This window comes from Sprattus sprattus (genome assembly GCF_963457725.1).
Source record: "Sprattus sprattus genome assembly, chromosome: 1".
Taxonomy (NCBI): Eukaryota; Metazoa; Chordata; class Actinopteri; order Clupeiformes; family Clupeidae; genus Sprattus; species Sprattus sprattus.
Window position 1 is genome coordinate 57,183,376 of NC_137920.1, and position 25,941 is coordinate 57,209,316.

At 43.4% G+C, this 25,941-nt stretch overlaps 1 protein-coding gene across 1 annotated transcript in view; it reads left to right on the top strand.

The window, feature by feature from the left end:
* The first annotated feature begins 3,072 nt into the window (after positions 1 to 3,072).
* Positions 3,073 to 25,941, top strand: part of LOC308375663 (actin-binding LIM protein 3-like) — a 60,059-nt gene continuing 37,190 nt past the window's right edge. The window contains exons 1-2 of the mRNA XM_080851843.1: positions 3,073 to 3,434; positions 16,224 to 16,394. Of these exons, the coding sequence (XP_080707969.1) occupies positions 3,422 to 3,434; positions 16,224 to 16,394 (184 nt within the window). The 5' untranslated portion in view covers positions 3,073 to 3,421. The remainder of the gene's footprint in view (positions 3,435 to 16,223; positions 16,395 to 25,941) is intronic.

A 25,941-nucleotide genomic window follows, 5' to 3' on the forward strand; every position in this document is an offset into this window, starting at 1 on the left:
AGTACAAGCATTCTGATTGGCTAATGGGTAGTCATGCCAGCCGCGTATTGACGTTCTAGCCGGTCTGCGGTCTGATAACTATTGTTATTGCACTCCGCTGACATCAATCTTAAAAATTAGTGATACCATAATTAGCGATATATCAACAGCCATGAGCATGTATTGATAGAATCAGGACTCCTATTATGAAATTATCTGAGAACAGGAAACCAGTTAAATGTCGTGGTACCATGACAGTTGATGACAGTTGAGTTCAGTTGAAGAATAAAGACTCAAGAATTGGGTAATACTTTATAGGACTTAGTACAGGTCAGTACAATTCAGAAGCAGCGAAAATGTGTTATTGAAAGTGATGATGAAGACTTGACTACTATAGTTTGAAAACCTTGTGTTTAACTGTAAATTAAAGCCATTTAAGCTGAGCCCTGTTGTCCGTTTTCTATTGATCATTGTAACTTGAAGTTAGCAAGTCATTGTTTGCTAGGCAACACCTGAAACACTGTGTCGTGAGGAGACTTGAGAGCTGAACAAAACGACATGATTTCTATTTACAATTACCATTTATTCTCAAAATGAAAAGAGTTAAAAATGCCATATAATAAACAACTTACTAACCTCGACCGTTCGGTCATGCAGGTAAATTATCAGACTTATACGTTACGGCCTCAGTCTGATAATTTACCTGGATGACCTCACTCTCGGTTAGTAAGTAGTTATTAACAGAATACATGTCCTAAAATGTAATGTTGGAGGAATGTCTTCTATCATTTTTGGCAAGTAACCGTATAATAAGCGGTCAAATATACATTATCTATACATTATCCCTTACATAACGGATTAATTGCTAATCGCTAACGAGATGCTAGCGGCCAAAACTAGCGAAACCTCTTGAAATATGCTTACTTTGACACAAACACAAACACACAAACAAGTTAGTCAACAACTGTCCTAACACAGTCAAACATCAAGCAAGTGCAATACAAACCAAAGCAAGACGGCAAATGAGCTACTTACCAGTTAGGCAGACAGTAGAAATCGGGCGGCTTCAGGCAAAACTACAGAACGAATTCATATGCCTACGGACCCTGGTATGGCAATGGCACGAAGGCTATTCTTCATATTAAAAGTCATTGTAGCGGCCCAATAATGCTACTTTAACTGTAGTGGAATACATTTTTACAAGACTGGGTATGCAAAAACCGGTAGGCCAATATTCCTAAAAGAGTGCCAGGAAAAAGGAACACTATCATTTAGAAAGTAACTTAAGCTTAAAGTTTATAGTTTCACAATTGATTGTGCTGTCCATGATCAGTTCTTGTTTGAGTAGCTTTTCACATCTTTATTCTATCATCATTAATTTACCTTTGATAATATTTGTTTTTAATTTCATTACATTTTCCTTGTTTTGACACTTTCGTTTCATAGCTGTTCCATTTGATTACTTTTTATTTTAATAACCTATTCTGTGTTTCCTTGTGTACACTGTATTGAGGGGTCTCCATGGTTTAAATTTTACTTTGTTTTCATTTCAAAGGTTGCCCATTTGTAATAGTGCCTTATAAATCCTAAATACTATGCGCCTGCTTGATGGATTGATATTAATTATAGACCTGCTCCAATATTTATCACACCTTGAGATTCTCAAACCTTTAACATTTGTAAGAACATTCTGATAAGAAATAGAGTTAAAATGTGTATGATTTTCCCCACTCAGGTAATATTTCTCACATGGTGTTGACTGTGAATACACTCCACATACCACTACTGACACCATCTGGATGTAAAAGGAGTCCATGCTGTGCAACTGAGACAAAACAAAGTGGAGTCAGATAGGTTTCCTATAACTTTGAATTTTAAGATTCATGAAAATGTTTCGCAATCAGTCGAAGAGGCTCCAATGTGACATGGTGGTATACTGATATTCATAGCTTTCCTTCCGTAATTTTTTTCTGCTCCCAGATACAGAGCTATCTAACACTGTCACATATACACATATAAAAACTTGTGCCTGAAGTTTCAAACAGTAGCCTAATCATAACTTGGTCCTTTAGAACAAGCTATGATATTCCATCATGTTGGGGATTCTAGTACATACACTAATAATTGTCCTCGCCCAAACATCCTATAACTTCTTACAATAATTTATAGTACCACAAGATGTCACTAAATGCTCTTGTGGCCACACGTTCAATTTGAATGGTTATCATTGTCCTACCCATTACAGTAGTACAATAAATCATTTCACATAGCAGAAACCGTTTGAACTCTTCAATGTCCAATATGGTATCCAAAATGGACATGTGAAATACCCAAATTAGGTTGTGATTCATCACTGAACACCAGTGTCTGAGACATCAACAGAAAATGTTAGTTAATTTGAGTGTAGTCTAATCTGTCCAGTAAGTTAGGTATCCAAAATCAACTGAAATCTGTGATGTTTCTCTGTTTACTGTAACGTCACCTATTCATCCACCTCGCTGGATAATTCATTATAATGCAAAGGTCAAAGGGCATAGCCCATGAATCAGGGAAAAAGACTATATCCGAATCCTAAAAGGCAATTTTATGAGGTTAATCTAAATCACACATTAGCACAAACATTTTTAAATGCCACCACCACTGTCATTATATCTGTGAATACGTGTATCCCTGTAGCCTAATTAGTGTTGTTCTCCCGAACCAAATCAACCCCGGCTGGTTACAACTCTGAAGTATTGACGGGCATCTCTGCCGAGAGGCAAAGCAATGCATCCTTTGTCCTAACACAGCGAGGAGTTCGGTCCCCACGCCTGTGACGGTGTGAGTTTGATCCAACACCAAGGTTTGATCATGGCTGACGCTACATGGCGCTCGTGGGCCGTATCGCGGCAGCCAGTCCCTTAGCAGAGAGCCGCTCGAGCCCTCTCAGGTCAGAGGAGAACCATCGCGTCGCAGATTGGAGCACAAGTGACGGCATCTAACACAGCGCTGAAGTAGCCTCCGCCTCATATACCCATGCAACGGTGCTCTTTAGGAAGTAGGATGCTGTCGCCTGCGAATAGAACGTGACTGAACTACGGTGCACCACCAGTGCAATCCGGATTTAGTCAAATCCTCAACGAACAGCAGTCTCAACAAGAGCATTGTTGTAATCGGCTTCTCCACACAGGGAACACCCATAGCTCCATTCAGATTCCTGCTTTATTCCTCACCTTGTCAGGAGAGGACATCTTTCAATTCGGAACTGTGCACGGGGCTCAGCGCGCGTTCAGGAGTTAAGAGTTTATGAGGGTTTATTGCTGGCTTCTCAGAATTGCCAGAAACTATTAATTGAACAGTTCATTTAAAATATTATGCTAAAGACGCTGACCATGTGTTATACGATAACTGAATAGTCTATCCCCGGTGTAAGTTCCAGTCGAATTCAAGGATTCATTTCATCATGAGTACCAACGGTAAGAATTTGATATCTCCTGTTTTTAATTAATAGATTATTGACTACTGTAAACCGGTAGACCTTGTATTTCTAGAGAAGGATTATGCTATCACATGGCGACTCAGGTAAGCATAGGCTACTTTGCACCTGCACCCCCTTCGCTCTGCACGTTATAGTCCACGTAAATACGATTCTGTTTGATTCAATATTTATGAAGCATCGATGTGCGATTTAACGGAAAATAGCGCATGTGATGGTTTCCGAAATACGCTTCATGAAAGCATTTTAAAAGCACAGGTAAATTAATTGTATGTTGATAAAGTTGATAAAGCAGAAGTTGCTCAGAGTAGTTTAGGTGATGAGGCACTTTACCAATATTTATAATACAATTCCGGACAGTAGGCTCCCAATTAGAAACATCGCACACATTTGCCAAGCATTTGCATTTTGTAATCTTTATATCCTGTTAGTTGAAAGATTATGTTGATGACAGAGTGGGATTAGTCGAAACATCATTTTTCTAACATGCATCAAATTGATTCAAGTCGCCTACCTACTTTATCCTGTAATAGTAATGGTAAGGCTACTAGACAGTGTACTGCAATATGCAAAAAGTGATTCTTTATTTTCTGCCCTATACACATTTGATACAACCTTCCCAAAGACACATTTCCATGCCCATGCAAAGGTAGATAATTTCATCAGTAAAACTCAGAGGGTCTCTGGCAGTTTCTTTAGGTAATAATCAGCACAGTCTGGCGTAAAAACATTTCCCCTCTGGTGTGCCATTTCTGTGTCGGTCATTTTTTGCAGAAGTTGTGCAAACTTTTGAAGATGGTGTTTTTTGTGGTATAAATAGCACAGCTGAAGATGTAGTACATAAAGGGTATTACAGCGTTTGCTCTTAAGTCGCAATATTGACCCTTCATGGGTAAATAAGGAAGGCAGATATAGTACACAGACACATTGGCAATACACAGTACACACATCCAGAGGAGCTTGTACAGTTGGTCTATCAAAGGTCATGTACAACTGCATTCATGGCTGGGATTACTGTCCTAAATCTCTACTATTCTCTTGTATGAGGGATGTTATTTTGTCATGGAATTATTCTCCATTCTTGTGACACTGCCAAAAAAGTAGCTTTCTGTGCTGGCCCTCCACTGAAATGGTGGCACGTGTCTCTGTACTTCATGTTTGAATAGATCTATTGTTGACATTGCAGTGCCTGGAATTCTTTTGTTAATCTACAGAGCTTAGCTGACAGAAGCAATGTGGCAATGTGTATAGTTTGTGGAAAACCATCAGACAAACATGGTGCATTGTAAATATGGTACTTTTAAGCGTTTATTTTCATAACTTAGGATTTGCATAAGGGATAGTTGCTTTTACCTCATGCATTGATAAAGTAAGGGAAAGCATGTGAAATGGTAATTATGATGTACTCTAGTGAGTCATGCGCATGTTTGGAGTAACATCTCAATATGAAACAGATTAAGCAAAAGGAGGTTTGGAGCACTGCTGTTGCTGACCTGGTATGCAAGGATATAACTTATTTTGCTGGTGGAGGCAAAATGGATTCCAAGCACCACTGGAGCCCAGAGACACCTTGTTGTGCTTCAGCAATACTAACCTTTATTGACCTCTGCTCCATCATTGCCACCCCCCCCCCCACCATACACACCTTCAGCCTTTAGAAAATAGTGATAGTAGAATTTGAAATGGGAAGTTGCTTTTTGAATAAGTCATTCAGACTGCAGAAAATAGACTCCAGAGAATAGGATTGAATCAGTCAGTTGCGAGATAAACTTGATACATTTTGAAATCTGAAATGGTGATGCAAGGGGACTGTGGTCAGTCAGTGACCGTTGCCTTTTGAACACTCAGAGCTCATCATAGAAGTTTAAAAGTTGTGAGTCCAGTGCGCGTATGTCTTGAAGCCTTCTCAGGGACTGTCTGGTCAGTGCACTCTACACTTGTTATTCCCTAGTTTTACCACTCAGGATTTTAGATGAGATGGATTGAGGTTTGAATAGACTTTATTACTGGCATTGTAACACAATCCTGTTCACACAGGGAAAAGCGAAATTCAAATATTAATTTGATCAATCATGTTAACCAGTTCATTATAGATTATACACAGGCCTCTTTCAGAGTAATGGATTTTGGTGAATGCTTTAAGATTTTATTTGGGGGGAGAGTGTCTTAGCATCACCTTGCATTACTCTTGTCATGTTCAGTTAGTGTGTTATTCCTGATATACTTTCCCCATCCTCCCCATCCATTTCCCCTCAGCCTTCAGAAACAGCCGTGGTCCTTTGAAGATGGCCATGTTCCTTGACGACCTAAAGACATACTAAGGAAAGATCTCATTAAAAGAAAAACACTGTGTCAGTAGATGCCTTGCAGTCTTGCATGTTTATGACTCTAGGTTAAAGGCTTTGACCCCTAGAGGTCAAAGAGTATCCAAAAGGAAGCTGTCATGTTGCATTTTTGCAGAAACTGCAACTGCACACATTCTTATGTCCTTCTGGAAAATTCTGTGAGCAGCAAGGGGAAGACACTTGGTAGTGATGTAACTTACACGACACTGTATTTATCTGGTGTAAATACTGGATGTGTGCCCTATTAAACATCATTCAGTCACTGCCACCTCAATAAAATGGGTCTTTGACCGTGAGGCTTAGATTCTGGCTTCTCATGCTGTGCTGCCTGCCGATGCTAGTGAGATTATAATGGGATGGCACACTCTCCACAGACAGTTCTGTCTGTAAACACAAGGGATTTGGTGGTGGTTTAGATGGCATTAGTGGGGCATGGAGTCAGGCTGCATAGTTTCCATGCCAAGCCTTGATAGATCTAGATGGACATGTGTGATGCCACAGAGTCTCCGCAGCACTGAGTCTCTCTTCACCTCTACTACTCATTCTCTCCCTTCCCTCTCTCTCTAGTCCCCCTCTTTTCCACTGTGTGTTGTCTGTCTATCTATCTATCTATCTTCTTTTCCACTGTGTGTTGTCTATCTATCTATCTATCTATCTATCTATCTATCTATCTATCTATCTATCTATCTTCTTTTCCACTATGTGTTGTCTATCTATCTATCATTTTTTTCTACTGTGTTGTCTATCTATCTATCTATCTCCTTTTCCACTATGTGTTGTCTGTCTATCTATCTATCTATCTATCTATCTATCTATCTATCTATCTATCTATCTGTCTGTCTGTCTGTCTGTCTGTCTGTCTGTCTGTTTGTCTGTCTGTCTGTCTGTCTGTCTCTGTCTATCTATCTATCCATCTATCCATCCTTGTTCACTGATGACCCTTTAAATGAACTTGACATTGTATGTCAACAAAAGGATTTGTGGAATGAGTGGCAAATGACAAATGGTCAATTCAAGCTGTCACTCTGGATTGTTCTGTGTTTTAAAAGATTTGCCCCCCAAGTCCCAACCACACAATAAATAAAATATGAAGATGTTAAGTTACGCTATTCACATCCTCTTACTGTTTTATTTACTGTGTTCAAATCATTGTTATGTTCTGTGTACGCATGATGACCTGAACATAAACAAAATGTTTTTTTTTTTTTTTTTTCACTGCCACAGTATTGTTTCCGTTCTTGGCAACTGTTTGGTAGTTTACAGGCAAATTCCCCAATCTTTGACGCCAGCGGTTCCTCTCCCCTTGTTCTCAGCAGGAGATCTCAAAGATTCACACCCGACTTTAGTCTGCATCCAGCCCCGTACAGCACACATTGTGTTCCTTTTGCACCCCTGTGCTCGCTTGCCTTTATCGGAGAAAGAGCTGCATCAGCACTTATTCCCCCCAAGGCTGTCACCGCTGGTCACAGCAGACCATCACCAGGCAGAAATCACCTGCAGCCGTGGCAGCCCAGCTCACCAGGCTCCCTCCTCTCATGTTACCGTGACCCCGCTGTGCAGAGGACAGTGCTGCCACTATGGCCTCTCCACACCTGGCTGTGCAGTACAAGAAAAGTGTGGCACATGACTAATACAGAATAAACTACTGTAATGATAGTTTAGTACAGTTCATTAAAGCCTTAGATGGCATATTTTCTAATATTGTTTCGTTGTGTTGGTCTGCTCAGGCTGGTGTTTCAGTAGGTTTCCTAGACTCTCTAGCTAGTTAGGGCTTGTTCAGTTGACTACTAGAGTTGTGTGGAATGTCTAAAGCTGTGGTAGCTTAAAGGCAAATGAGTGCCGTACACATGACACAGCATTGTTCATGTTCTGCTGTGGAATCCTCAGTGCCATACACATGACACAGCATTGGTCATGTTCTGCTGTGGAATCCTCAGTGCCGTACACATGACACAGCATTGTTCATGTTCTGCTGTGGAATCCTCAGTGCCATACACATGACCCAGCGTTGTTCATGTTCTGCTGTGGAATCCTCAGTGCCGTGGGCTCAGCACATGGAGGGAGCTTTGTGTGCGCTCATTACTCTCCCTTCTGCCCTGCTCTGCTACAGTGTGTTGCAGTAATTACTGTCCATATGGGCATGGTTCATAGGGTCATAGTACACATGTGCCGCTTATCTTGACCTGTGACCTTCTCCCGTCCTTAATTCTGCAGTGAAATAGGCTTTTTTAGTTTGCCATTCAGCATCTGAGTGCAGTTACATTAGGGGAACTTACATGCTCTTCCTGGGGAGTCAGTCCTGTGTGGTTTCAAACATATAGAGTATGCTGTATAGTGTCATAATAGTTGTAGAAACAGATATATGGAAGGATAAAAGGAAGGGTGGGTAAAAAAGGAAAATAAAGCAGTACACTTTATTGCTTCTTGCATCGGAGAAAACAAGTTTGTTTGTTGAGTTGACTGATTTGAATCTTGGCTAGCTGATGATGAGACGGCTATGGTGGTAGCTTGATACACTTGTAAGTCACTGTTCTGTTACTGCTGGTGGATTTTGATGAACAGCCCTGCTTCAGGGGGGAAAAAAATGCTTGATCCCTGACTCTGGTGCAAGGTAGTATATCTTCAGAAACACTGGAATGGAACAGAACACCAGGGAGCCACACAGTACACAGTTTTTTTTTTTTGCTTGTCAGTTGGAAGGGATTGAAGACCTCCACGCTGTACCACTTCATCTTCATCTCATTTGTACCATCTCAGCGTCATCTCAATTCGTACCATCTCAGCTTTATCTCATTTGTACCATCTCAGGGTCATCTCAATTCGTACAATCTCAGCTTTATCTCATTCGTACCACTTCAGCTTCATCTCATTCGTACCATCTCCGCTTCATCTCATTCGTACCATCTCATCTTCATCTCATTCGTACCATCTCAGCTTCTACGCTTTGCTAATGGTCACTCCACTATGATGTCATCATGCCTTTTGTAGCCAAACCTTACCTAGCAACACTATTTGGGAGGCCAGCAGAAAAATGCCGTAATGGGTTGGGAGCCAGTTCCGGAGGGTACACCCTGGATGCTGGCACAGGCTCTGTGCCCAGATGGCAGGGAGAGTGGCAGAAAGAATGGTGCTACGGCCAGAGAACTGTGAGCCACCTGGTGTGTGTGTGTACTGTGTGTGTGTGTGTGTGTGTGTGTCTGTGTGTGTGTGTGTGTGTGTGTGTTCGTGTGTGCATCTCTGTGTACAAGTGCTTGTGATGGCTGAGCACATAATAAAGTAGACCCAGTCGTGTCATCACATTGACACGTATGTGAAGTTGAAGGCAGTTTCACAATGGGATCAGGTGGTAATTAGCATGTGTTGCGTTTTGATCAATGTGTAAACACTGGGAGTGCATAAGGTTCAAAAAGCTATTTTAATAACACTGTAGCTGGTTTGCTTCTTGGATGCTGCATCAGAAGTTGAATTCTTGAGTTACAGTAAGTCAGTTGAGATTCAATACAATAAAAACAAATAGATAAAGACAGCATTTTTCAACCCAGTGCAAGCAAAGCATAGCAGTCCTATCAACAGTCATTCATACCTAATAAATGAGTACTTTCAGTCATGCTTTCCGTGCTGTCTTCATTGTCTCTATAACCCCCTGAACAAGCTTTGTGAGGCTTAGGCATCCGCAGCCCTCCATTTTACTCTTGCTGACCTTGAAACCGCATGACTGAGCCAATCATTGAGACGCAGGATTGAGTATGACCCCTGTCAACCTACGCCTAACCCTGTCAACTGATGCAAAAAAATACCCATTAATCCCGTAGGGCTACCCTTGACATGTCGGGATCCCTCTGGAGAACGCCGCCGGAATGAAATAACAAGGACGGCTTGCATGTAGCTGCTGTAATGAGATGTGTCACTGTTGGGGTAGACGGAGCCTTTTAGGTTGTAGTATCATTGTAATATCCCAGAGTACCCTGGGGAGATTGTTCAGAGGTGGTTATGATGACCTGTTTAGTATGGTGACAATTTAAGGGAAATTACTAATTTATCTAGAGTGAGCCAGATGTAACAGTGTTCAATGACAGTGAGAAACCTGTGCACTGCGTAGCTCCAAAATGATTGTTTGGTTAGTAAAGTTGTTGGCGTTTTGGCACCAAACGCCTACCTTCTGAACAGAACTGAACTGATATTACAGGCTTGAGACCTAGAATAGAAACTGTTTCACCCAACCCCAATAGAATCGTTAAGTAAATTCACTAGCCTAAATTCAGATAAGCCAATAAGTGTCACTAAGAAAATGAAGGAGCACCACCTGAAAATGCCTTGCAGAAACACAGAGTCAATGAAACACAGCAAGGTGAAGCATTGGCGATGATGGATGTGAGATTTTCCAATATGAGCAGCGCTCTGTAATGCTTATGCCAGCGCATTATAATCTGGTGCATAACTCCTGTCAGACAGTGATTTACACCTCTCATACCCTCAGTCAATGTATGTCACAACTGATAAATGCCTTAGTTGTCGCCCTGAGTTTAGCCAACAGGTCTGTGGAAGCAGCCACAGTGAAGCCTCTTATCACCCCTGGAATCCTGCATTTCCCCTTTGAAATCAAATAGGCAGTAAGTCAAGTAGTATTTCTCCAATGTTACTGAATCTGATCGTTTTTGGGTGAATGGCTAATCATTAATATTACTGAAACAAGATACACGATAACAATCCAGCTCCAGCTAAATATTGCAAGGCTGCCTAAAATGATAAAGTTTCTGACATGACTAAAACTGTGAGCATCGACTATGTTGTTATTGGCTTTGTAGGTAGGATTAGAGATCTAGTGGTGTGCTCATTTCATCCAAAGAGGATTTTTTTAAAAACACACACACGCACGCACTTATACACACACACACTCGAAACACTCACAGTAAAAAATCCTGAGCCAGGCATGTCAACTCCAATCTTCACATCTAGGTGCATCCTCTTGGACATTAATCTTCATGGCAACGTTACGATGACAGTAAAATTAGCAGCAGATTCTTCTACTAATTGCTCTTATTTCCCTCGTGGCTGAGTCTCACTGAAGAGGAGATTTCTCCGTCTTAGTCGGTGCTCTCTGTCTAGGGACGGACCCAACGTTAGTATTGGATATACACAGATACATATATATATTCATAGCTGTTGAAGTGTTCTAACTAGACCCAACGTTGGTATGGATTATACACACATCCAAATATACTGTATGTATAGCTGTTGAAGTGTTCTAACTAGACCCAACAATCCATAGCAGTACTCAAGGGTTGTTTATGTTAATGGCATCATGGAATAAGTCTCTTATCCGTTAATGCGCGGAGTGCGAATGAAAGACTTCCCCTTATCTAAGATGGATTTCCCCAGCCCCCCACAGAGAATCACAACTGTGTGATCCTCTCCTGACACCCGGCCCGTGACCTCCTCCTGTCTCTAAATCGCACTTGTGTCTTGGACAGAGAAGTCGAGAGAGTTCTAGTCCCCCTGTGAGAGCTCTTGAGTCTCCCAAGATGGTCTCCCAAGTACAGTGAACACTTGGAAAGTGTAGTGAACATGAAATCCACCAGACCGTGGAACCAAATCCTTGATGTTCTCTGCATCACAAGCTCCACTCTCCACTCTCCACTCTGCTTTGGCCTCTCACCACACACTGAGGGCTAATAAAGTGGCAGGAGAGTGGCCATCTTTGGACCCTCGCCAGGCTCCTCCTGCTTATTTATGAATCCGCCTTTGGAATGGTCCTTTAGATGGTCTCAAGGGCTCGTGCTGCTCTGCGGTCATCTAACAGCACCTTTTTATTGGTGATGATTTAGATCTGCTATTAGTTATGTGTGGGTCAACAAGCCAGTTTCTCCACAGAGTACCCTAGAGAATAGGCTCCAATGGGTCAATGCTGTTCTTTTTCTATAACTCCCCTCTTGTTGGGGCGCGTAAAGAGAGCTCTTCGATATTCCCCAGTCTTCTTGACCTTTAATCCTTTCATTTGCTCATGGTGTGTTAGTGGGGAGGGGACTCTGCCTGGAGTGCATGTGGGCATGCTGCCTTGCCTCAGGCTTTGAAAGGGCCCTTGGTGATGAACTGAGGCAAAATCCCTCTTGATCCTCCGAAAGTAGGGAGCTTTTAAGAACCATTATTAATGAATGACAATAATCACCCAGACAGATGGCAAACAGCACAGTCTGCCATGATCGGTCTATTTATACCATCTTATACACATCAGTGTCTCTATGTCTCTGACTGTGAGTGTGTCTTTGTGTATGTGTGTGTGTGCGTGTGCGTGTGTGTGTGTGCGTGTGCGTGTGTGTGTGTTTGTGTGTGTGTGTGTGTGTGCGTGTGTGTGTTGGCTTGTTGCTCTGTTCTTCTTGTGCGCCCTCAGAGCCACTCCTGCAGGCTCTCATCTTTAATCTTGCTCATTGAGCTCCCATGGCACAGCTTTCACAAGTTCACCATCTCTCCCCACCACTGGCCTTTTTGATCTTCTTTCACAAGTTCACCATCTCTCCCCACCACTGGCCTTCTTGATCTTCTTTCACAAGTTCACCATCTCTTCCCACTGCTGGCCTTTTTCATCTTCTTTCACAAGTTCACCATCTCTTCCTACCACTGGCCTTCTTGATCTTCTTTCACAAGTTCACCATCTCTTCCCACTGCTGGCCTTCTTCATCTTCTTTCACAAGTTCACCATCTCTCCCCACCACTGGCCTTCTTCATCTTCTTTCACAAGTTCACCATCTCTTCCTACCACTGGCCTTTTTGATCTTCTTTCACAAGTTCACCATCTCTTCCCACTGCTGGCCTTCTTCATCTTCTTTCACAAGTTCACCATCTCTCCCCACCACTGGCCTTCTTCATCTTCTTTCACAAGTTCACCATCTCTTCCTACCACTGGCCTTTTTGATCTTCTTTCACAAGTTCACCATCTCTCCCCACCACTGGCCTTTTTGATCTTCTTTCACAAGTTCACCATATTTCCCCACCACTGGCCTTTTTGATCTTCTTTCACAAGTTCACCATATTTCCCCACCACTGGCCTTCTTGATCTTCTTTCACAAGTTCACCACAGAGGCTGTTATGTTTGACTTCTCCTCAATTCTGTGAGTGCGCTCCGAAAATCTGCTAGCTGCCTCCGAGACATACATGCTCTCCCCTTCTGATGTTTGAGTTGTATGTTGGATATGGACTGCATGTGGATGTTCAGAACAACCTGCAACTCTGGTGAGCTCGTGTGGTGGTGCTACCACAGCTCACTTCTGGCTCCATGAGCTCTCTCTCTGTCTGGAGCTCCATTGCTGGCTTCTTCTGGCACTGATTGTGTTTGGTTGGCTTTCAGCATGACAGGTCAGAAGACACAGCCCACAAATGTGGAGCTAAAAACACAGACCAAAATTCAAAATCGGCATTTATTGAAGAAAGAAAAATGTAAAAACTTAAACAGACTTTTTTTACATAGTGTTAGTGCATAGCTTGATATGACACTGTTGGCAGTGACATAACATTGTTGAATTTTGACATTATGCTGTAGTCAAACGGTACAAAATCTCAATGTTGTTGCTGGATGACTTAAATGAATATTATGTCAATTTCGAGGCATACTTTACTAATGGAAAAAGAAAGTTGTGTTAACTGTGTTCATTAACAAAGGCAAGTTCCAGATGAGTGAGCATAAGATAATGCATATTTACCAAGGCCTCTGATGAACAGTACTAGTTATGAATCACCTTGTGACTGGAAGCATAGTTGTAGAATGTATTATGTTGTACATTGTTGTTGGTGAGTTGGGAGTAACTAACTGCCAACACTGCTACTATATCAAGCCTTGAACTTACATGAACAATGTATTTATTTATGCATCTTTACCATCGTATTTAGACCTAATGATAATAACCTAATAATGTATTAGATTTGTATTTGTCTTATTGAGAAGTGGTCCTTTGTTTTGTTTGTCCTGATGTCAACAAAGATATATAGTAGATTGAAAATAAAAATAATATGCATGAAAGTCGTTGAGCGATGAAGTTCACACTTGGATAGAATAAAGACGTAGGTCTACAAGTGTACTTAATGCATCCTCAAGTTATTGTCAACACTGACATTTTATCATCAATAAGTTTTGGGCCATTTTATTTCTTGTGTCATTTTAGACCTTCACCACAGCTCCAGACTGCAATTTATTTGGTATTATGAATGGCATAGAATGACCCAATAAAGAGCAAATGTAACCTTCATAATCAGTTTGGTTGTAATCAGAATGTGGTTGAATGTTCCGTGGGATTCCCCTTCTTCTTGTCTTCCACCATGTCAGGCCATGCCACCGTTCAGAGATGCATTGCCCCTCCCACCAAACCCCTCCCCTTCATGCCAAAACAGAGATTTGCAGATCAAGTTGACATTGAAAAGTACTGACATCGAACAGTCTGCGTGAAAAAAAAAAACACTGAAAAAGGCTGACAAGAAGAAACAAAGAGAAGATTGTCATTGAAAAAAGCACATGAGAATAAACAAAAACATCAAAATGAACAAAACAAGAAGATGACAAATTATGGTCAAGAAGGATCAAGTGTGTTACATTTGTTCTTTATTAGAAGCTTGGATTATTGTAAAGACTCTTTTCAGTGCTCAAGTTTTGTGCACAAGTGTTCCAATAACAATGTTCATTCATTATTTTTATTTTTAATCAACATTAACATTTTCAATGCCAATTTTAAAGTCCCTGTTTTTGATCCATAGCAAAGTGGGTTGTAGAAATGAGGTGAGCAGTGTCCATCACAGAGAAATGCACCATTGCAGATTCCATGACGAGCCCTCATGGCAGAGGTTGGAAGCATTCTTGGTGCTGGGGCAAAATACAGAACAAAGAATACCTACAGATACGCCTGTGTGTGTGTTTGTTTCTGTGTAATCAATGAACTGATTATGCATGTGTCTACTGAAGCACTGAATTGCTTTGTTACTGTAATTAACAAACTGTGCTGGCTGTTTAACCATAGCTGTGGAAGTAGACATTGTTGTTGTTTTTTTAAACTTGAACCTTCGGCTCCGTATAAACTCACCTCTATTGTGTCACTGGATTGCATTTGTTCTGGTAATCCTTCCCTCTGGCTGCTTTGTCACGCACACTTTCATTTTTATGAGTTGCATTCTGCTTAATCAGGGAGTATTATGACACAATAGATTTTGGGGGCCACTCCTGTACCGTCCACCACCGTGGACCTGCCAGCTTTGTGTGTGAGAACAATGGAACGGGTGATACACGATAAAAAGCTTCCTGCTGGTGCAGATGTGCATAGAGAGCAAAATTTAGCAAAATCTACACAATTGGCTCTTACAAAGCAAAAACCCAAGACCTCTGAAAGAATACAAGTTGTCTTTCTACTTATTATATGGGTGACGATCCAGTAACTGCAAGCGTGCCGCTCACTGGCTGATTCAATAGCACAGCGCAAATGGAGTATCCATAAACAATAATATGCCATCCGTTGCCCTCATTGGAGATGCGCTCATATGCTCTGGTCACATATCATGCTCTTTTGGGTTTAACTCACAGATGTTACCCATGAAAATAAATGGATTATGGTAGCCCGTGCTGGCAGTGATTGGTGGGGTCTGTGTCTGCGCGGGGCGTCTGCCGCCCGCCCTTCTGCCGTCTCTTGTCCGCGGGCCATGTAGTCTCTGGCCCCCTGCCCTGCTGCACGCTCGGCAGATTGCCCCTCAGGGTTGTTTGTGGGTGCAGATGTTTCTGAATGGCGCGGTCGGGTGGCAGCTGTAGCATGTAAATTTGGGTGGCAGGGCGAAAAAAATCGATGGCTACACCCGTGACATACAGCGCTCTGACAGCCATACCAGCACCTGGTATTTTTATGACGATGAGTGTAATTTCTCTCTTTTCTTATGGAGAGTGGATTAGCGGCAGAGGCATCACTGTATTGTCTTCCTCTCAGGGGTGGGAAAAGGATCTGTGTGTTTGGACGGTTCTCCCATTCAAGTCAGCCTTGCCACACTAAAACGCATGAATAGCCTCATCTGGTCACAGTGCCTTGAGACACTTTGTGGTTGAATAGCCTTGAATCTGACAGCTGGTTGCTGCTTCTGCTCCTGAGTGTACCATGCTTAGCGTGTGCACAATCACCTTGAAGCCTGATTCCATTGCCTGTTGGAGTCACGGTGGAAAGTAGTTGTGCAGTAGTTCTTCACTGTCCCTGTCCCCTTGGCTTTGTTTATTCTCTGTGAAGAACTTCTGCTAGACGCTTTAATGCATAATGTTAGCCCCTCCGAGGATCGCATCGCTTTAAGCTTGAATGAAGTGAAAGGCACGAATGAGCTTCTTTGGCTGCGTGATGGATGATGGTGTATTATTTATGCGGTGTGACGTGAGTTGGTTACCCATGTCTGTGTGTCTCCTCTCTCTTCTCCAGCAGGTCCTTACCATCCCAGCTCCTACAGCAGCAGCAGCAGCGCCGGCGGCGGCAGCGGCAGAGGCCCTGGCTCCGCGGCCATCCGCTGTCACCGCTGCAGGGAGGTCTGCAAGGGCGAGGTGGTGCGTGTCCAAAACGTCCATTTCCACGTCAAGTGCTTCACGTGTCAAGGTAAGATGGCTTCCTGTGACCAGTGGTGGTGAAAGGGGGCATCCTGTGCAGCAAAGTGGACAGTCCTGTGTGGGTCTAATCATCTGGTCCCTATGCTTACATTGCATGTAGCATCAAGCATGTTGTGATCACTGGCTAATATCAGTAGCTGAATGTGAGCCTGTCATGCTGGGAATTTCCCATTTTTTGCTTTTGTTTACAAACATGAGATTTGGAATTACACTTGACACAATGACAGTTAAGCTTACACTCTTGTTATTGTGCAATGAATGCATTTAGAAAAAAATGGCCATAGGCTTGTCATATTTTTGCAGTGGTTCCTTTATATTTAGGAGGGTTAGATGTCACAAATACCTGGGCACAGCCATGTCCTGTGAGCACAGAGATGATTCTGAGGAGAAGAGATTGGTTGGCCACTTAGCCTGCTTTTGTCTGCCTCCAAACTGGTGGGGCTCACGTGGCCTTGTTTATTATGCAAGCTGTTGCTGTGGTAACCGTGTTAAGGGGCAACCTGCCTTGGATGGTGGTTACACTCAGTGAGCAACAGCCAATAGGAACCCTCTCCACAAGCCCTGAAGCACTGTAATAGGTGGGCTTTTTCTCTCCATCTCTCCCTCTCTCTCGCTCCCGCTTTTTCTATCCCTATCATTTCATCTGTCTCGCTCTCTCTCTCTCACTCACTCTGTCTCCCCCACCCCATCTTATTCTCAGTCTTGTGCTCCCTGATAGGCTATAGTTATTTCCCATGAGCTACAATTTAGATATATTATATCTGGAAAGAAAGATGTCTACGAAGTGATGATCGTGAGCATCAGATATCCCCACTCTAGGAGGAATACATCTGTGTCTGATTCTAGAATAAGTGCCAAATGCAATGGGAAGGAAGAAGCCCTTATCACCGCCTGGACTGTTTGCAGTAATGTGGTGCAGTACAGATTAGATCATTACACACACTGCTGACCTACCTGCTCCACCCCTCGGTCTCTGTTAAGAGCTCCAGGGCTAAATGTGTGCTCTCCTACAGGCCGTGTGTGTGTGTGTGTGTGTGTGTGTGTGTGTGTGTGTGTGTGTGTGTGTGTGTGTGTGTGTGTGTGTGTGTGTGTGTGTGTGTGTGTGTGTGTGTGTGTGTGTGTGTGTGTGTGTGTGTGTGTGTGTGTGTGTGTCTGTGTGTGTCTGTGTGTGTCTGTGTGTGTGTGTCTGTGTGTGTGTGTGTGTGTGATTCAGTTTGTCTGCCTCTCAGAACAGATGTACTCCTCCACTTGTGCGCTCTCATGTCCCTGGGCAGGGCATTCCAGAAATTTCTGGCCAGTCTGACATGCACCTCCTCACCTGTGATTCTTCTGGCGCTCGCCGCTCGCCGCTCGCACTTCCCCTTCCACTGACGCCTGGTTGAACTCACGCAGTGGAAGCTGATCTACAAGGATTTCACACGGAGAAACATTTCATTATCCCCCACCCCCCACTCCCCCACCAACCTTTCCCATAAATGCCATTCACTCGTATGATGTCCTTTTGACACTTTGGTGAGACGGTGGCACCACGCTGTAGAGCCCATCGAGGTGTGGATGCGTCCGTGCCAAGATGCCAATAATGAATCTCTGTGGAGTGAGGCCCCCTGTCCAGCCGGGCATGAAATCATGTTCTCTCCCGAAACAAAAAGCCATTGATTGAGTCCCGTGGCTGTTGCACATGTGTTTGTCCCATATGAGGAGGACAAGGGGGGGGGGGGGGGGGGGTGCACAGAGGAATTCTATTTCAGCAGGTTGCCCCTGAGAACTGGGTGAGAACTGGGGACCCTCAAACCAAAAACCCCCACTGTGTGTGTGAGTGTATGCGAATAGTAACGGCGTACAGCATTCGGTAACAGATCTGCTGGTCTAAGGCAAACACGGAGTGTAACCAGTGCAGATAATGATCAGCCTCAGATGCAGGATGACTATGGTGGGAGAGAGAGAACTCCCTCTTGGCAGCACGGCCAACAACACACTTAATGTGATGTCGTCAACTTTTCCCAAACTTTGAATTTGAATGATTAAAAATGATTAAAAAAATCAGCTATTAAAATCCATTTGATGACTGTTTTTGTTTCAGTTGGGGAGAATCTTGTTTTTTTTTCTGTGCAGCTTAGATTTCCCAATACTGCAGCAGCTGTTACCAGCAGAACACAAGCAATTGATCAACTAATGCATATGTGCATCCTGGTCAATATGTGTGTGTGCAAAGGCACTGTAGCAGTGTATTAATCATCATGTAAGCTTGCATTTCATGACTTGGTGCTCAGCATGACTGTTCTCTGCGCAGTCCCAGCCTTGAAAAGAAAAGGCTGCAGAGGGAGAAGGAAAATAATATCCACGGCATGATACATTCTGTATTTATTTTAGGGTTTACAATTGTACTGTAAATCTAGATTTCCTGGTCAACTTAGTATAATTTATACATTTTGGACACTAGACAATGTTTTAATAGGCATACTGTAATCACTTAATTATATCGATTCAGAAGTGTTTAGCTTAATTAAGGGTTAATGACTCCCCCCCCAGGAGTTGACATTCTGCTTTCACGGCACTTCCTTGAAGTTTAAGTGCAGTAATAAATTAGCCTGTCTGTTTCTGTATCCTCAAATGGTCTGTCCACTCTGTGTTCCCAGTGTGTGCACACCACTCCACTATCTGATCCAAAACAATGCACAACTGTTAGGACAACAAAGCCATCTTTTGTCAGAAGCAATGATGGAAAATTTAGCCAATGTGCTTGGCCCTTCTCCAGGCCCCTGGTAGCCCAGGCCCAACTGCATTCTCTGAGTGCACTGATAAAACAATAGAGATGGGTGGGGGGGGGGGGGGGGGGGGGGGGAGCTTCAGCCATGGGTGCCCTTGCTCTCCTCTTGTGGAAATGTCAGGGAAGGAGGAGAAGAGGAGTGCCTGCTGGGTGTTTCTCGCCACAGCAGAGGCCTCTCCTTCCCTCACTCCCTCGCCCCCTCAGGCTACGGGGCGGCTGCAGTTGAAGGCGTCTGTCCACCCGGAAAAAAAGGAGTAGATAAATAAGCACAAGAGAGCAGAGGACTACTGAAATAGATCTGCGCTGCCTGTGGCTTGTGAATTTCGGTCTACATAAAACAGATTTCAAGCTCGCACGCGGAGCACATAGCACTTACAGACTCATATTCTACCAAACAAACAACTCCCCGTCTGTTTCAGCTTCTCTCTCTCTCTCTCTCTCTCTCCCTCTCTCTGGTGGAAACAAGAATAATGGTGGAGTACACGCTCTACCAGCAAATGGAGAACGTGGCTCAGCTCAGGGAGAAATGGTGTGTAATGGATGGGATCATTTCCATTAATAGCTTTGGGAGGCTTGTTTTCAACTGGTGAAATAGACTGATTATTTCCAATGGTATTTCAGTGGTTTTCAAATGGAGTTTTAAATAAAGGGTTTCCAATATCAAAAAGTGTCTTATAAATGTACCAACTACAGAAACTTGTCTCACTGCTGCCTTTTGGGTCTTTACTAAAAGACTCTCGACACGAATACCCTTTGACAAAAAGTGTCTCTCTCTACTGTTTTTTCAACCTGTTTTCTCTAGCTACCTTGTCCATACAGCACAATTCCACACATATGCTAAGCACATAGGTTTTCGGACTGTACAGAAGAGACACTTGACACAAATTACTCTTGTATCGGTTGGCGCAGTGTGACTGTGACCTTATGTATTACTATGTGTGACTTTATATTGTGAACAGCCACTTGATTAAGGAGATAAGAGGTAGATTCATACAGAAACAGACCAAGGTTCCCTATGTTGTAGCCATACGCATACGTACATGGATAGATGGAGTATTCGTGTGAATCCTGTGTGTCTGTTTCTGCAGTTAGTCAATCCTCTCGGCTCCAGATGAATTCCCTCTTCGGATGTCTGGTTATTAAGTTTACCCTGTCAGGAAATTTCCCCCTGAAAATGTTGACCCTCTGATTTTAATTTGTTCATGAAGATTGAACTGCTGATGTCACTACTGCTGTTGCTAATTTTTTGGTAAGAACCACAGACGGAACATGGCTGTTCATTTCAGACAGACTGTTTTAATTCTGTGTACTACCTCCACTGAGCCAAAATAGTTAATGCTTTTATTTATCTGATCTCCCAGCTCGCAGCTCAGGTAGCGCTTAAGCACCAAATCATATCTTAGTTTTGCATGGTAAGCACCATAAACTCCTCCATGTGCCAACCATGCTTTACTGAATCATACACTGAATTATAAATCTTTAATTAACTCACTTTCCACTCCCATGCCCTGATCCTTCAGAGGGCAGATGCATGTGATGCATGCGGTGGCCAGAGCCCTGAGAGACAGATGCATGCAGTGGCGGCTGGTGAATATTTTTTTTGGTGGGGCTATTTGAGCGGGGGGTCTGGGGGTTCTCCCCCTGAAAATTTTGAATTTCGTAGATGTGATTTCCTGCATTCTGGTGCATTTTAGGGTGGCCAGCCGGAGATCCCAAATCATTCACAATAATAAATTTGTGTTTCACACATCGACTCATTTGTTGTCCGCTATTTCATGTAGGCCAATAAATTAAAAACGAGACGTGAGCTGTTGATGCAGAGAAGTGCTGCTCAGTTTTAAAACTGCCCCTTGCCTATACCAATAAAATAACTCAAACCAGTCAATACCAATGGTCTAAAGACAATATTAATATATCTGCCATGTAGAAATCAACAGTTTCACAGGTAATGATAATGAACAAGTTACATGTTTATTATGGTCATGTCCAGATAGAAAGTGCAAACACATAACGATAAATTATACTAGGGAACAACAGGTTTTTGTTACTACAACTACTACAACAATTTAGTTTTTTAAAGGCATGTATACTGCAGCTGTATGAGTATGAGAAGAAAGATTATTTAAACTGGTATGAAACAGTAACAGCTCACAACTTAGAAACAACAAATTGCACTCTTGACCGCACATGTTTTTAAACGCGTTCTGACCAATGCTTCAGTTCTGTCATTCCTGTCTGTGTCCACGAACTGCTATCACACGCACTTGTTTTAAACAGCAGGCAAAGAAAACAAAAGATGGCATTGACATACCCACAGCTAGCCTAGTTAGCCATGCCTTTCGATCGAACCAATCTGATGTAAGATGTAAGGATTTGACTGAATTTGGGGCTAGCTGAGCTCCCACAACTACATCCGACGTCGCCATGCTGCACACTTCTCTGCTGGAATGAAAATACCTGTTAACAAGCAGTGGTGCATCTTGGTAGGGGCTCTATCCTTCAGAGCCCGTAACCCATAAAATTCCTCGACGATGATTGGCGGATGTGTATTCTTTTTTGCCTAGCAACAGGGGAGCCATTGGCTTAAATACAGCACAACCGGGCTGATCGAACAGGAGCCCCGGCAAGACAGCCTATTGGCTACTACACCAAAAATGATAAACGTTCACGTTTTGAACGTGGAACTTGAAAGTGAATGTAAATATAATTTTGGAGAGTTCTAAACCCATTCTAAAGCAAAATCATCAATATCATCTTATTAACACAGGTTATTTTTTCAAAATGAGAGATTATTTAAAAAAGAAAAGAAAAGAAAAACAGGCAGTCAGGTCAGCGGGAGGGCGGAGCCCCAGCGCACCCTATGGGCGAGCCGCCACTGGATGCATGTGATGCATGCGGTGGCCAGAGCCCTGAGAGACAGTGGCCTGCTTCATGTCCATGGGCACGTCTGTCTTTGGAGCCTTTATTGCTGGTGGGTCACTGGAGAGTGTATTTAAGTCATTGTTGCCTCTCCTCTGACTGATCTGGTATATTTCCTATCCGCTCTCCTTTGCTGTAATGGCTACAGGCCCTGATGTAACAATTCTGAACCAGTTGTCTAATTGCCAGGGTGCTGCTTTCTCTCACCGCATCGTCTCTTTCTCTCTCTGTCTCTGTCTATCTCTAACTGTGTCTGTCTCTGTCTCTCACTTTCTATTTTTCTCTCACTGTCCTGTCCTCCCATAATTGCTTTGCTAAATGCGTAATGCACTTGGGCACCATAGCATCTCTTTGATAGGCCTGATAAAGCCAAGCGGTTAGCCATTCTAGTGCCTAGTACTAAAGCATGGCAGCCTACTCCAGCAGTATTAGGTGACACACATACTGGATTTACTTAAAGCTCAACTAAGGCACCAGTAAACCCCTTCACACAGTCCCTGCCTGCAGTGGAAAGAGACTTGCTCTCCAGCATTCCCCCTGCATCACTTCCCCTCCGCCTGGCTGCCGCTCTTCCCACAAAATGAGAAAAGCACAAAGTATTCCAAAGAGATCCTGTCCCAAATTGTTCCGGCATGTTCCTCCTCTCTCTAGCCTTTGTTGTTCTCTCTCTCACTCTCTCACTCTTGTTTTTTGCCACACTTCGACTAGTGTTGTTTTTTTTTTCCCTGGGTACTGAACGGATGTGGATTGTTTGTTAATGTGGCATTGCTTTTTGCTTTTTTTATCTTCCGAGAGAGCTTTGAGGAGGTACACCAAACAGATCGTCTGTTAAATGATACATTAAAGCTGAGTTATTCTCTATAACCCACCTAGCTGTTCCAGCTGGAAACAGACAGTACAACCAAAATGGTCTGGATTTCCCTCCATATAAATGATTGTTCTCTGTGCTGTAGATATACTGTAAACAGTGCTGAACAAAATAACAGAAATTGAAATTGAAAACAGAATAAGAGAAATGGATCTTAAATTAGGTTTGCAGTAGATTCCAATTACGTATTCTGTACTCCTTTCACTAGGATAGTAATGGTTTGAGCCTGCTGCTGGGGTGGGCAGATTAATCTCGACGTTCAAAAATCATAAATGTGCTATGTGATCAGCTTTGGCCCAGCTCCTGTAAATAATAGTTTACCCAAGCTGAATAACACAGAGCGAGCCAGTTAAGAGGGCTGCCTCAGGGCACTGTGATTAAAAGCAGACTCAAACACTTAATGCTAGGCTAATGGTGGCAGGCAGGCTCAGAGGGGAGCTGTCGGGGTGCCCTGAGTTATTGGCTCTCTGGAAACTTCCAGAAGAGAAAAAATAAGCCACTTTGGGTGGCTCAGTGCTGAGAGGCTTTTGGCTCTCTGAGGAATGCTGTCCATGGTTGTGGCATGTAAGAATGTGTGAGGGAGAGCTCCGTGTTGGATTCACGGCAAAGCCTGGCTATGGCTGTGTCCTGCCATAGCTTCACTCAGAGTTGGGGGGGGGGGGGGTTGCTCTGTCAGCTCCTCTGGTGACCTCAGCAGGTGGGTCCTCAAAGGAAGGCAGCTGTCCAAAGGCCTTTAACCTGCCACAGCACCTACAGACACATACCCATTTACACACAGACACATTTAGACCTCAGCTGGAACTAGAGGCTACAGTTGTTTGAAAGTCAGATGCATGTGACCTCAAAATCTATCCCCAACTGCAACCTTGTGTTTCTTATTGGGAGATGGAGGTGGAAGGGAGGGTGGGGGAAGTATACCAACACAAATAGTGTGGTTTGGAGTGAGCATGTGGGGGGAAGGGAGAGAGGTGGGTAATGCTACTGTTCCCATGGCAACATGGACTGTTTTTTTCCCCCTTATCGCGGAGCCAGACTGAGGTTTGGTGTGCTAGCACACCAGTGTAGCCATGTGAAGTGACATATCTGTCCTCAGAGGGAGCAGCCGCTGGTGAAGGTAGCGGTGGTGGTAGTGGTGGGCTTGCACCAGACTGGAGTGGCTCTTTGCTTAGCTCCTCACACAGATTTGGGATTTGGGAGGGATGGGATAATCCCTTTACTTTCCTGCACAGCGTGACCCACACCATTTTCACTTTTAGCCATCTGATAGAGACGGAGCTGCTTGGCCTAAAAATTAAAATGAACAGTAAAGGTGAAAAATACCCTGAAGATTTAATCATGTACAGCCTTAGTCGTTATTTGAGTTCTGTGTGTATTTGTTTGTGAGAAACGCTGAAGGCCCCAACCGCTAACGCTCTTGAATGCAGCCTGTCTTGAGTCGTGTTGCTGCGCTAATACTATAATTGTCCTTTGCCTAATCTGAAGATCTCATTCCCGCTAATGGAATGGCAGCCTGTTAACTCAAAGTGAGTTTCCAGCCCCTTCAGAGGGAGGGAGGGAGGGAGGGGCGTCTGGGCGCCCTGCAGACATGCAAATGGGAGACTCACTGCAGTAAACCCTATATCTCGCTTTGGCCCAGGACTGCTGAGATGCACATGGCAAGGGAAGTCAAAGGGTGCGTTTTGAGGTTGTGTCGGGTCAAGGAGCTAACGGAACTGTGGAGAGGGCCCGCCGTGCGTGTGCTCGCCCGTTTGAGAGATGAGGGTACGACAGCCCTGACACTGCTAATCATGTAGCCCGCTAACCTAGGAGACACTCTTCAAAGTGCTGTGGTCGATTTCTGCTGACCTGCCCCAAGCGAGCGTGACTGAGGTGGGATTGAGTGCATTGACTTCATCTCGTGTCAGATGGTGGCAGCCTGTTGTCCTGAGGAAAAGCATGCAGCGGGACCTCGGCTGTTTACCCACAGATATCAGTGCATGTAGTTGCCATTTATTAAGGATAGGGTGGCGTTAAGGCATGCCAGCCTCTCTCTCACATAACTTCTCCCTTCACAGTTGTTGTCATAGACTTACACAGTCTCACACTCTTATAGTATCTAGTATTATTTTATCCCATTTTCACCCATAAGACATATATATTGTCCTGTCATATACTTTTACAGTAATGTCACTTGTAGGCAAGGTTGTAAACATAGGCTAGCTTCCTACACAAGCTTTGACCTTGCCACACACCTTGGCGTTGTGCTGCAGTTTCGGAAATAACTGAACCACTGAACACTAGTCATTTATCTTCCAAGGATGTGGACAAGGCCTGGCCCTGATCGCCTGCCCATTCTTTACAAGTGATGATTTTCAGCAGCCTGCAGCATGTTGAGCCCATTAGATGTTAGCATGTTGGAAGACTGGTTGCATGTAGCCAAGGCATTAAGTGAGTGATTTCTTAAAACAGTATCTGAGTGAATTTCATTTTGTGTTTTTTCACCGTGAACCAGCCAACAGAAATCTCGCCCTGGCATAATTACGCTCAAGTAAAAGGAGGTGATAAACATCTGTGATCTGCCATTATAATTATCTGGGTATAAAAAAACGAACATATTTACTGTGTGCTGTGTGTTCTCTTGCCAATGTAAGAAAGATGTTGAGGTCGGTTCATGTTTCAGGCTCTTGAGTAAGTGTTGGGTTGTTGTTTTCCTTTAGCTTTTAATGGGCTGGCTGTGAGCCTCGGCACCCTCTGTAGGTTCAGTGTTAACTGATGGGATAAATACACAGAGCTGTAGAGCTTGTCTCCTTCAAGTCAGTCTTTTAGCACGGGCTATGCAGAAGTGTGAGTTATATGTTTTACACACATAGAAATGACTTATCCGTGTCTCATCCACTGAATCGAATGCTGATTTTGTATTGAGAATGGTGTAAAAACTACAATGCAAACACACATATGATGTATATGTGTACGGCGTATGACGTATGATGACAACAGAATGAC